The sequence below is a fragment of the Salvelinus alpinus genome, chromosome 31 (genome assembly GCF_045679555.1).
Source record: "Salvelinus alpinus chromosome 31, SLU_Salpinus.1, whole genome shotgun sequence".
In the NCBI taxonomy this organism is placed as follows: domain Eukaryota; kingdom Metazoa; phylum Chordata; class Actinopteri; order Salmoniformes; family Salmonidae; genus Salvelinus; species Salvelinus alpinus.
The window spans coordinates 5,825,094-5,837,709 of NC_092116.1; the positions used below are offsets into that span (position 1 = coordinate 5,825,094).

At 47.4% G+C, this 12,616-nt stretch overlaps 1 protein-coding gene across 2 annotated transcripts in view; it reads right to left on the reverse strand.

The window, feature by feature from the left end:
- LOC139561098 (ankyrin-2-like) overlaps positions 1-12,616 on the reverse strand; it is a 256,021-nt gene that overhangs the window by 168,555 nt on the left and 74,850 nt on the right. The window contains exon 1 of one of the 2 annotated variants that reach the window (XM_071377946.1): positions 2,682-2,942. The exons of the other annotated variant lie outside the window; for it this stretch is intronic. Within the exon in view, the coding sequence (XP_071234047.1) occupies positions 2,682-2,768 (87 nt within the window). The 5' untranslated portion in view covers positions 2,769-2,942. Of the gene's footprint in view, positions 1-2,681; positions 2,943-12,616 lie in introns of those variants that run through there. 2 annotated transcript variants of the gene reach the window in all.

Here is a 12,616-nt window from a genome sequence, read left to right on the forward strand (position 1 = left end):
TTTTTACTCAATTATGAATTGACAAGTCGGTCAGAGCGAGACGGGGGTAACAGAGTGATATAGACTGGAGATCACAGTGTTGACTAGACTGGAGATCACAGTGTTGACTGGCTACCCTCTTGAAAACAAACACGTTCATTTCCTAACCATAATCCTGATATTAAAAGAAGCATATGAGTGTCTGTTCATAGACACAGGGACGAACAGGGGTGAAAATCCCAGAGCGTTGTTTCTTTCCACTGACACAATCCACTGATACAGCAGCACAGGAGTAGGACAGCAGGACTGCAGCCAGACCCTGAGCTCACACTGTACTCATCAGAAAAGGACACCGACCTTCATCAGCGTGCGTGTGTGTGTGTGTGAGAGAGAGTGTGTGTGAGCGTGCTATAGGCCAGCAAAGGCATTTCAAAGACAGGAAATCAATCAGAAGGTAAAGCTGTAATTGGAGAAATGAAAAGATGAGATGAGTGTATTTCAAAGGCATCGGCATAGGAGAGCCTAGAACTCACTATGCTATACAACTGTGGTGACTTTGATGTCAACTTCCGATAGGTACCGCTGGGAGGGATGGAGGGAGGGAGGGAGGGAGAGATGGAGAGGGGAGAAGGAGGAGGAGATGGAGGGACAGAGGGGGGGAGGGAGTGTGTATCAATAATTTAAACATTGATTCCTAATCCCCCAACTGCCCGAGTTCCACAGAGAAGGGGAAAAAAACTGGAACCAAATGTTGTAGATTCAGCTTTAATGTGATTCCACCACCACACGTTTTCACTCTACATAAAATCCATGTAGCTCCTTTTAAAAGGGCTACACCTAAATCTGATTTTGCTTTTTTCCCCCTCCGGTCCATCTTCTAGCCTGTGGGTGTAAGCCTGAGCTATGGCAGAGATGGAGAGAGAGATAGGGAGAGCAAGAGAGAGTGAGTGTGAGTAAGAGATAGAGAGAGAGAGATAGAGATACCGATGTAGGATCTTAATTTGATCACACTTTTGTTGCTGAGAATTGCAATGCAGACTTGATTTACCGTAACGAAAAATGTATCAACCCCTTCTAAAAATGTCCATTAATATAATCCACATAATAATTCCCATTTCCTGTTGCTGCAGGAATATTTTCCTGCTGTAGCAAACTGGCTTAAATGAAGATCCTACATCTGTAGAGAGAGAGCGAGAGAGAGAGCGAGAGCGAGAGCGAGAGCGAGAGCGAGAGAGAGAGCGAGAGAGAGAGAGAGAGAGAGAGGTATACTGTATTTTACTATATACCAGTATTGATGCACGCACCGGTTTGGGTTTTTTACTTTACTTTCAATAACGGTATTTTAATGTTTTGTTTGTTAAATGTGATACGCCAGTGCAACGTCCATTTTTATAGTTTTATACTTGAGTCATCTCTCTCTCCATGCCACTTTCCACACAGGCCTAGCCCCGCCCCCTGTCACGCAAGGAGCGCATTTGTTGTTGCTCGACCACGAGACACTTGCGTTCAGTCTCCATTGTCAATGCAGCACATGCAACAGTATCTTCTAGATCAAATAGGAATAGGCAAAGCATGAATATGTCAGCTAGATGAACTAGCTAAGAGAAAACATTTAATGTAGCCAAAGAGTATAGGGCCCCCTAGGAAACACTGACCAACACTTTGGTTCCTACCCTGTCACAATAACTCCTCTCTGGCATTTTCATTTGTTGTCATGTCGAACAACACTGTATTCAAAGTGCCCACTATTATCTAGAATTAGAATAATCATTATTTTTCCATGATTCCAAAAGTTGAAGTGTTTTGATCTAAATCTCAAGTCAAATTGCAATCGCAATATTTGGTTAAAAATAAGGCCTACATTTTTTGCCCATATCGTGCAGCCCTATGTGGCAGTGTGGAAATGATCTCAAATGAGTGCAGGAAATGCGGAAAATGATTGTTGGTTGAAGTTTAATGAAACAGTATAAAACAATCAGAATGTAGAGAGACCCATTGAAATCACTTAGAATGTATGTTGCCACCCGAGAATCATGCACTACTCACAAAGCACTTTTATTAATCAAAAAATTAAATACTGTCAAATACTGTAAAAAATAAATAAAAATACCATGGTATAATATTTTGGTCATATCACCCAACCCTAGAGAGAGGAGAGAGAAGAGAGAGAAAAGAGAGAAGGCTCCTAGGGGGATAAGGCAGCAATAAACGGAGAGAAAACCCTTATCAGCACTTCTCCAACAGTTTTTCTGCAGGAGAGATCAGCCACACACACATACACAGACACACAGACACACAGACACACAGACACACACAGTATCCAGAGTGCTCATCAGCACAAATCAAGCCCATCAATGGAGCTTTTCAAATATCTAAAACAACCAAACCACACACACACCACGCACTTCTCCCGACATCCTCCTAATGCGCCTGCTGCCTGCTCAAAGCGGAGCGCGGCCACACACAGCAGCCAAGTAGCCCTGCGCTCCCACCAGCCAACTGCCCCAGCCACCAGGGACAGGAGCTGCAAGCGGCAGCTGCTTCCGACAAGCGGAGCTCCGGAGGCAGCTTGACAGACCTCAACCTCCCCCTGGACCTTCCAGCCGCTGGAGCTCCAGTGTTAATCCAGCATGAATGCTAACAGGCTAACCAGGCCAAAAAAGCTGCCCATGTTGCCCATGGAAACACATGTCTTTATTTACCTTTTTGGGTTTCCTCCTCCGCTGGCCAAGCCCGTTGAGCCTATCCTCAGCATCCATCCGGTAGTGGGACTGAGAGTCCTCGCTCATCCTCTCCCACCAATCCAACCACACTCACTCACTTTCTTGTCCACTTTTTTCTTTCTTTCTCTATTTTTTTCCCTCCAGTGAAAACCACTCAAGTAGCGCTCTTCAGCTCTTCCCAACCAACCGAGCTCTACCCCAACCTCCCGCACTCTTCAGTAGTCCACAGCGACTGTGTGGCGACCAGCTAGCGAAGGGGGTGTGGTAGACCGAGAGAGCGAGAGAGAAAGAGAGGGGGGAGGGATGGAGGAGGGGGGGCAAGAGAGCGAGAAGGGAGGGAGGGGGGAAGCACGATTGTGTTGCTATGGCAGTGGATGCCACCAATGTTTTTCTGAAGAGTGTGTGCTGGCGAACCAGATTTCAACCAGTCACGCACCATTACTCAATTTGCTTCAAGATTATACTTTTTTTCATAACAACGACAATGTAGATGGGGGAACCCAATGGGGCTAAACTAGTAGAAAACAACATAGAGTAGGATCAACAAAGCCATATTCATGTTTTTTCCCCTGCTATATTTAGCTGGTTTTAACAAGCAACCATGCTTTTAAAACTACTCATGAATGCCACAAACAGAGACACTTTTGCAATAAACATACAGTACCGTAACCTCCCTGAATCCAACCCAGTCTCCCATTGTCTTGGTTTTCAAAGTGTACGTCTTAAATCTGTGTATACCCCAACCCCTCCCTAAACACAATCTAGGTTTTATTGGTGCCTTTGAAAACAGATTCTCTATGTCCTAATGACTGCCTTGGGCTATGACCAGGAGGCACCGCTATTGAAACAGCATCACATTAATGGAGATGAGAGCCCCCTCCTATCTCTTCTCTAATTCATCCCTCCCTCACAAATTCATGATTTGGAGATCAAGAGAGATTTGTGCAAAAACGAGACGGAAATGTGGGGAAAGTGACTACACCCAGGCAGCGCTCTTTATCTCCTCTCTCTCTCTTTCTCTCTCTATGTCTTCCTCTCTCCTTTCCTCTCTCCCTCAACCAACCCCTCTCCCCTATCTTTGTCTCTCTATTTCCTTCCCTGATCCTCCCTCCCTTTCTCTCGCTCTCTCTGTCTTCCTCTCTCCAAACCCTCTCCCCTATCTTTGTCTCTCTCCTTTTCCCTCCCTCTCCCTGTCTCTCTCTCTCTCGCTCTCTCTCTCTCCACGCCACACCTCCTCTCCTATATTCCGCTCATCGCTTCCAAAAAACAGCATTCCGGGATGTGATTCCAGACTATTCCTGCTCCAGTCTGGTGACTTCGCTCCAGACACTCTCTCTCCCCCGTCTCCTCTCTCCCCGCTGTCACCAGTCATCACACCCAGTGACAGCTCCTAGAGTTGGCCATGTGAGGTGACCATGCTGGAGGCCAGATATGCATGTTAGTCATAACTCATAACTCATCCCTTTCTGGTGAGGTATACAACTGGGCCGGATGGCAGCTTATTAACCTATAAAGGGAAATGCATGTCAGCTATACAGTACACTGAAGGTACATGATACTGTAGGTGACCGGGTCCCACATATTCCACATTAGCCTAATGCTAATGCTAACACTAATTACAGGGGAGGTTTACGAGTATTTAAGTACATTATATGGTGCACAGATTGACCAACCCAAGCCTCTCTGGTGCCAACACACACACACACACACACACACACACACACACACACACACACACACACACACACACACACACACACACACACACACACACACACACACAGATCCATCTTGTCTGATAGATGCAGGAGTGTGTAAGATTGGGTGTCTGTAGGGAAGTGGTTGACATTGACTAGGTGTGTTTGTCTGAGTGTGCCTGCGCTTGTGTGCATGCATCATGCATTCATGTGTGTGTGTGTATCTCCTCGCTCCTCTGCCACCATTACCATCTCCTTTGGCACAGCACGACTCGCTATGCCAGAGGGGACGCCTGTGTGTGTTGGCACTGCCCGCTGTGTGGAGCGAGGGATGCTGGCAGAGCCAGATGGAGAAGAAGAGAAGGAGGGGGCCAGGGTCTGATCCTCTCCTCCTCTCCTTCCCCCCTTTTTCTGACCAGTGCCAGATACACCATTCGTGTTGCAAACATCAATTGGTAATCATACTGCATCGGAGAGGTGCAAACATCAATCAGTAATCATACTGCATCGGAGAGGTGGGAACATCAATCAGTAATCATACTGCATCGGAGAGGTGGGAACATCAATCAGTAATCATACTGCATCGGAGAGGTGGGACCATCAATCAGTAATCATACTGCATCGGAGAGGTGGGAACATCAATCAGTAATCATACTGCATCGGAGAGGTGGGAACATCAATCAGTAATCATACTGCATCTGAGAGGTGGGAACATCAATCAGTAATCATACTGCATCGGAGAGGTGAGAACATCAATCAGTAATCATACTGCATCGGAGAGGTGGGAACATCAATCAGTAATCATACTGCATCAGAGAGGTGGGAACATCAATCAGTAATCATACAGCATCAGAGAGGTGGGAACATCAATCAGTAATCATACTGCATCAGAGAGGTGGGAACATCAATCAGTAATCATACTGCATCAGAGAGGTGGGAACATCAATCAGTAATCATACTGCATCGGAGAGGAGGGAACATCAATCAGTAATCATACTGCATCAGAGAGGTGGGAATATCAATCAGCAATCATACTGAATCAGAGAGATGGGAACATCAATCAGTAATCATACTGCATCGGAGAGGTGGGAACATCAATCAGTAATCATACTGCATCGGAGAGGTGGGAACATCAATCAGTAATCATACAGCATCGGAGAGGTGGGAACATCAATCAGTAATCATACTGCATCGGAGAGGTGGGAACATCAATCAGTAATCATACTGCTACAGAGAGGTGGGAATATCAATCAGTAATCATACTGCATCGGAGAGGTGGGAACATCAATCAGTAATCATACTGCATCGGAGAGGTGGGAACATCAATCAGTAATCATACAGCATCGGAGAGGTGGGAACATCAATCAGTAATCATACTGCATCGGAGAGGTGGGAACATCAATCAGTAATCATACTGCTACAGAGAGGTGGGAATATCAATCAGTAATCATACTGCATCGGAGAGGTGGGAACATCAATCAGTAATCATACTGCATCGGAGAGGTGGGAACATCAATCAGTAATCATACAGCATCGGAGAGGTGGGAACATCAATCAGTAATCATACTGCATCGGAGAGGTGGGAACATCAATCAGTAATCATACTGCATCGGAGAGGTGGGAACATCAATCAGTAATCATACTGCATCGGAGAGGTGGGAACATCAATCAGTAATCATACTGCATCGGAGAGGTGGGAACATCAATCAGTAATCATACAGCATCAGAGAGGTGAGAACATCAATCAGTAATCATACTGCATCGGAGAGGTGGGAACATCAATCAGTAATCATACAGCATCAGAGAGGTGGGAACATCAATCAGTAATCATACTGCATCAGAGAGGTGGGAACATCAATCAGTAATCATACTGCATCGGAGAGGTGGGAACATCAATCAGTAATCATACTGCATCGGAGAGGTGGGACCATCAATCAGTAATCATACTGCATCGGAGAGGTGGGAACATCAATCAGTAATCATACTGCATCGGAGAGGTGGGAACATCAATCAGTAATCATACTGCATCTGAGAGGTGGGAACATCAATCAGTAATCATACTGCATCGGAGAGGTGAGAACATCAATCAGTAATCATACTGCATCGGAGAGGTGGGAACATCAATCAGTAATCATACTGCATCAGAGAGGTGGGAACATCAATCAGTAATCATACAGCATCAGAGAGGTGGGAACATCAATCAGTAATCATACTGCATCAGAGAGGTGGGAACATCAATCAGTAATCATACTGCATCAGAGAGGTGGGAACATCAATCAGTAATCATACTGCATCGGAGAGGAGGGAACATCAATCAGTAATCATACTGCATCAGAGAGGTGGGAATATCAATCAGCAATCATACTGAATCAGAGAGATGGGAACATCAATCAGTAATCATACTGCATCGGAGAGGTGGGAACATCAATCAGTAATCATACTGCATCGGAGAGGTGGGAACATCAATCAGTAATCATACAGCATCGGAGAGGTGGGAACATCAATCAGTAATCATACTGCATCGGAGAGGTGGGAACATCAATCAGTAATCATACTGCTACAGAGAGGTGGGAATATCAATCAGTAATCATACTGCATCGGAGAGGTGGGAACATCAATCAGTAATCATACTGCATCGGAGAGGTGGGAACATCAATCAGTAATCATACAGCATCGGAGAGGTGGGAACATCAATCAGTAATCATACTGCATCGGAGAGGTGGGAACATCAATCAGTAATCATACTGCATCGGAGAGGTGGGAACATCAATCAGTAATCATACAGCATCGGAGAGGTGGGAACATCAATCGGTATTCATACTGCATCAGGGAGGAAACTGATCAACTGATAAACAATATAAGGATTCACGCTACGTTAGGTATCCCATCCTAATGAACATGCCCATTTTCTTTTTCTCTCCGTTTCATCAAAGTGATTGATCAGAGATGGAGTAAAAGATATCAAACGATATCAAGAGATATCCCGAGACATCAAAAGGACCTATGTGAGAATGCTATTCGACGACTACAGCTCAGCCTTCAACACCGTAGTGCTCTCCATCTCTGCTTATAGCTGTGTTACATGAAAGAGTCTTTCTAGATAAAGGAGCGATCACAGAGATATCTATTCAACAGTAACCAGGAAGGTGGTTGCTCCTGTTCAAAAGGGCTTTCCCTCTCTAAGATTGGGCAAAGGCAACCTGCCACAGATGCAAGCTGTAGAAGGCTTTCAGAGTGTGTGTTCAGACATTTCTGTGAGAGAAAATACATGTTGTCATTGTCAACATTTTATAGTGGTAGCCAGTAAGCTGTTCAGTGATTTCTGTAAAACAAAATAAATATAGAATATGTATGTACAGTAGTCAACATGTTATAGTTTTTTTTCTGACTTTCCATGGGTTGTCTGTATAAAACCCCTGCAGAATTAAATTAATCATACACATTTACCCAGAGTGATATTAATGAATGAGGAGCACAGTTATTTGTTAATGAGCCATTGTCAGCGATTCTGTTCCCGTTTCTAGCAATTGTGTTGGACAGCAACAAGCAGGCTCCCACCATTTCCCCACATTGTATACACGCACGCACGCACGAACACACACACACACACACACACACACACACACACACACACACACACACACACACACACACACACACACACACACACACACACACACACACACACACACACACACACACACACACACACACACACACACAGACACACAGCTAAGATCTGATATGTCACAATGCAGCTTTAGATGTCATTGTTTTCCTGTGTGACAGATTGGGAATCCTTTGTACTTCGCTTTGAAGAGAATATGACTTCACATCACGTCTCCAACTCAATCATCGAGTTTGCATTACCAACAATGACGAGACAGCCCACAGGGAGGAGGTGAGAGCCCTAACCTCTCCCTCAACGTCAACAAAACAAGGGAACTAATCGTGGACCACAGGAGAAAGCAGAGAAAGCACGCCTCCATCCACATCGACAGGGCCACAGTGGAGAGGGTCAAAAGATTCATGTTCCTTGGCGTGCACATCACTGAGGACCAGAAATGGTCTCTCCATACCGACGCTGTGCTAAAGAAGGGACAACAGCGCCTCTTCAACGTCGGGACGCTGAAGACATTTGGCTTGGCCCCTAAGACCCTCACGAACTTCTAAAGATGCACCATCGAGAGCATTCTGTCAAGCTGGATCACCGCCTAGTACGGCAACTGAACCGCCCGCAACCGCAGGACTCTCCAAAACATCACCGGGGGCACACTGCCAGCCCTCCAGGACATCTTCAGCACCCAGGGAGGAAGACCATGAAGATGATCAAGGACCTCAGCCACCTAGTAGTATAGTCTCCGCCTCCAAAACTGGCACAGAGAGACTGAAAAACAGCTTCTATCCCCAAGCCATCAGACTGTTGAACAGTCATCACTAGCCGGCTACCACCTGGTATCCCGAGCTACACCTTAGAGACGGTCACTAGCCGGCTACCGCCCCGGTGCTCTACCCTGCACCTTAGACACTGTCACTAGCCGGCCACCGCCCGGTGCTCTACCCTGCACCTTAGACACTGTCACTAGCCGGGTACCGCCCGGTGCTCTACCCTGCACCTTAGACACTGTCACTAGCCGGCTACCGCCCGGTACTCTACCCTGCACCTTAGACACCGTCTCTAGCCGGCTACCGCCCGGTACTCTACCCTGCACCTTAGACACTGTCACTAGCCGGCTACCGCCCGGTGCTCTACCCTGCACCTTAGACACCGTCACTAGCCGGCTACCGCCCGGTACTCTACCCTAAACATTAGACACTGCCACTAGCCGGCTACCGCCCTGTGCTCTACCCTGCACCTTAGACACCGTCACTAGCCGGCTACCGCCCGGTGCTCTGCCCTGCACCTTAGAGACTGTCACTAGCGGCTACCGCCCGGTACTCTACCCTGCACCTTAGAGACTGTCACTAGCCGGCTACCGCCCGGTACTCTACCCTGCACCTTAGACACTGTCACTAGCCGGCTACTGCCCGGTACTCTACCCTGCACCTTAGACACTGTCACTAGCCGGGTACCGCCTGGTGCTCTACCCTGCACCTTAGACACCTTCACTAGCCGGCTACCGCCCGGTGCTCTACCCTGCACCTTAGAGACTGTCACTAGCCGGCTACCGCCCGGTACTCTACCCTGCACCTTAGACACTGTCACTAGCCGGAAACTGCCCGGTGCTCTACCCTGCACCTTAGAGACTGTCACTAGCCGGCTACCGATCGGTACTCTACCCTGCACCTTAGAGACTGTCACTAGCCGGCTACTGCCCGGTGCTCTACCCTGCACCTTAGAGACTGTCACTAGCCGGCTACCGCCCGGTGCTCTACCCTGCACCTTAGAGACTGTCACTAGCCGGCTACCGCCCGGTACTCTGCCCTGCCCCTTGGAGACTGTCACTAGCCGGGTACCGCCCGGTACTCTACCCTGCCCCTTAGACACTGTCACTAGCCGCCTACCGCCCGGTGCTCTACCCTGCACCTTAGACACCGTCACTAGCCGCCTACCGCCCGGTGCTCTACCCTGCCCCTTAGAGACTGTCACTAGCCGGCTACCGCCCGGTACTCTACCCTGCCCCTTAGAGACCGTCACTAGCCGGCTACCGCCCGGTACTCTACTCTGCACCTTAGAGACTGTCACTAGCCGGGTACCGCCCGGTGCTCTACCCTGCACCTTAGACACCGTCACTAGCCGGCTACCGCCCGGTACTCTACCCTGCACCTTAGACACCGTCACTAGCCGGCTACCGCCCGGTACTCTACCCTGCCCCTTAGACACCGTCACTAGCCGGCTACCGCCCGGTACTCTACCCTGCACCTTAGACACTGTCACTAGCCGGCTACAGCCCGGTACTCTACCCTGCCCCTTAGACACCGTCACTAGCCGGCTACCGCCCGGTACTCTGCCCTGCACCTTAGACACCGTCACTAGCCGGCTACCGCCCGGTACTCTACCCTGCCCCTTAGAGTCTGCTTGCTGCCCTATGTACATAGAGTCTACACTTCATAAAAAATGGTGCTATCTAGAACCTAAAAGGGTTATTTGGCTGTCCCCATAGGAGAACCCTTAAAGAACCCTTTTTATTTCCATCTTGACCCTTTTGGTGTTTGAATTATTTGTTTTTTACCCCACTGTATATAGAGACAAACACTATACTGTTTATTTAATAAACATTTTCACATGTGTATTCTTATACCGTATTCTTCACATACAGGTAACTGCCAAAATATAAGAAACACCAACATACAATCTCTTAATAGGGCATTGGGCCACCACGAGTCACCAGAACAGCTTCAATGGCCTTGGCAGAGATTCTACAAGTGTCTGGAACTATATTGGAGGGATGTGACACCATTCTTCCACAAGAAATTCCATAATTTGGTGTTTTGTTGATGGTGGTGGAAGACGCTGTCTCGGGAGCTGCTCCAGAAGTGTTTAATTGGGTTGAGATCTGGTGACTGAGAAACACACACACACACACACACACACACACACACACACACACACACACACACACACACACACACACACACACACACACACACACACACACTCTTTAAACCCCCTATGCTCCTTTGAGACCCCTCTTTCAAAGTCACTGAGATCTTGACTAACTCAGGAACCACACCTGTGTGGAAGCACCTGCTTTCGATACACTTTTTAATCCCTCAAGTGTTTCCTTTATCTTGGCAGTTATCTGTAGCTCCTTCTAAAATACACTGTGTGTACAAAACATTCCACGACAGACTGACCAGGTGAATCCAGGTGAAAGCTGTAGGAGAAGGATTTTTAAGCCTTGAGAAAAACCCAGTAGCGTTGCAGTTCTGGACACAAACCTGTGCGCCTGGCACCTACTACCATACCCCATTCAAAGGCACTTAAATCTTTTGTCTTGCCCATTCACCCTCTGCACACATACACAATTTATGTCTCATTTGTCTCAAGGCTTAAAAATCCTTCTTTAACCCGTCTCCTCCCCTTTATCTACACTGATGGAAGTGGATTTAACAAGGAGTCATAGCTTTCACCTGAATTCACCTGGTCCGTCTATTTCATGGAAAGAGCAGGTGTTCTTAATGTTTTGTACACTGTGTACACTATATATACTGAAGTATGTGGACACCCCTTCAGATTAGTGGATTTGACTATTTCAGACACACCCGTTGCTGACAGGTGTATAAAATCGAGCACAAAGCCATACAATCTCCGTAGACAAACATTGGCAGTAGAATGGCCTTACTGAAGAGCTCAGTGACTTTCAACGTGGCACCGTCATAGGATGCCACCTTTCCAACAAGTCAGTTTGTCAAATTTCTGTACTGCAAGAGCTTTACCGGTCAAGTGCTGTTATTGTGAAATGGAAACTTGTAGGAGCAACAACGCCTCAGCCGTGAAGTGATAGGCCACGCAAGCTCACAGAATGGGACCGGCGAGTGCTGATGTGCGTAGCGCGTAGAAATCGTCTGTCCTCTTTTGCAACTCTCACTACCGAGTTCCAAACTGCCTCTGGAAGCAACGTCAACACAATAACTTTTCGTCGGGAGCTTCATGAAATGGGTTTCCATGGACGAGCAGCAGCTCACAAGCCTAAGATCACCATGCGCAATGCCAAGCGTCGGCTGGAGTGGTGTAAAGCTCGACCACCATTAGACTCTGAAGTAGTGGAAACGTGTTCTCTGGAGTGATGAATCACACTTCACCATCTGTCAGTCCGACGGACGAATCTGGGTTTGGTGGATGCCAGGAGAACACTACCTACCCGAATACATAGTGCCAATTGTAAAGTTCGGTGGAGGAGGAATAATGGTCTGGGGCTGTCTTTCATGGTTCCGGCTTGACCCCTTAGTTCCAGTGAAGGGAAATCTTAACGCTACAGCATACAATGACATTCTAGACGATTTTGTGCTTCCAACTTTGTGGCAACAGTTTGGGGAAGAACCTGTCCTGTTTCAGCATGACAATGCCCCTGTACACAAAGCTTTGCCTTAAAGACAGCTTTGCACACTCTTGGCATTCTCTCAACCAGCTTCATGAGGTAGTCACCTGGAATGCATTTCAATTAAGGTGTGCCTTCTTAAAAGTACATTTGTGGAATTTCTTAAGGCTAGGTGTCCGCTAGCGGTACAACTTCCGGTGAAACTGGAGGGCGCGCAATTCAAATAAGTAATCAT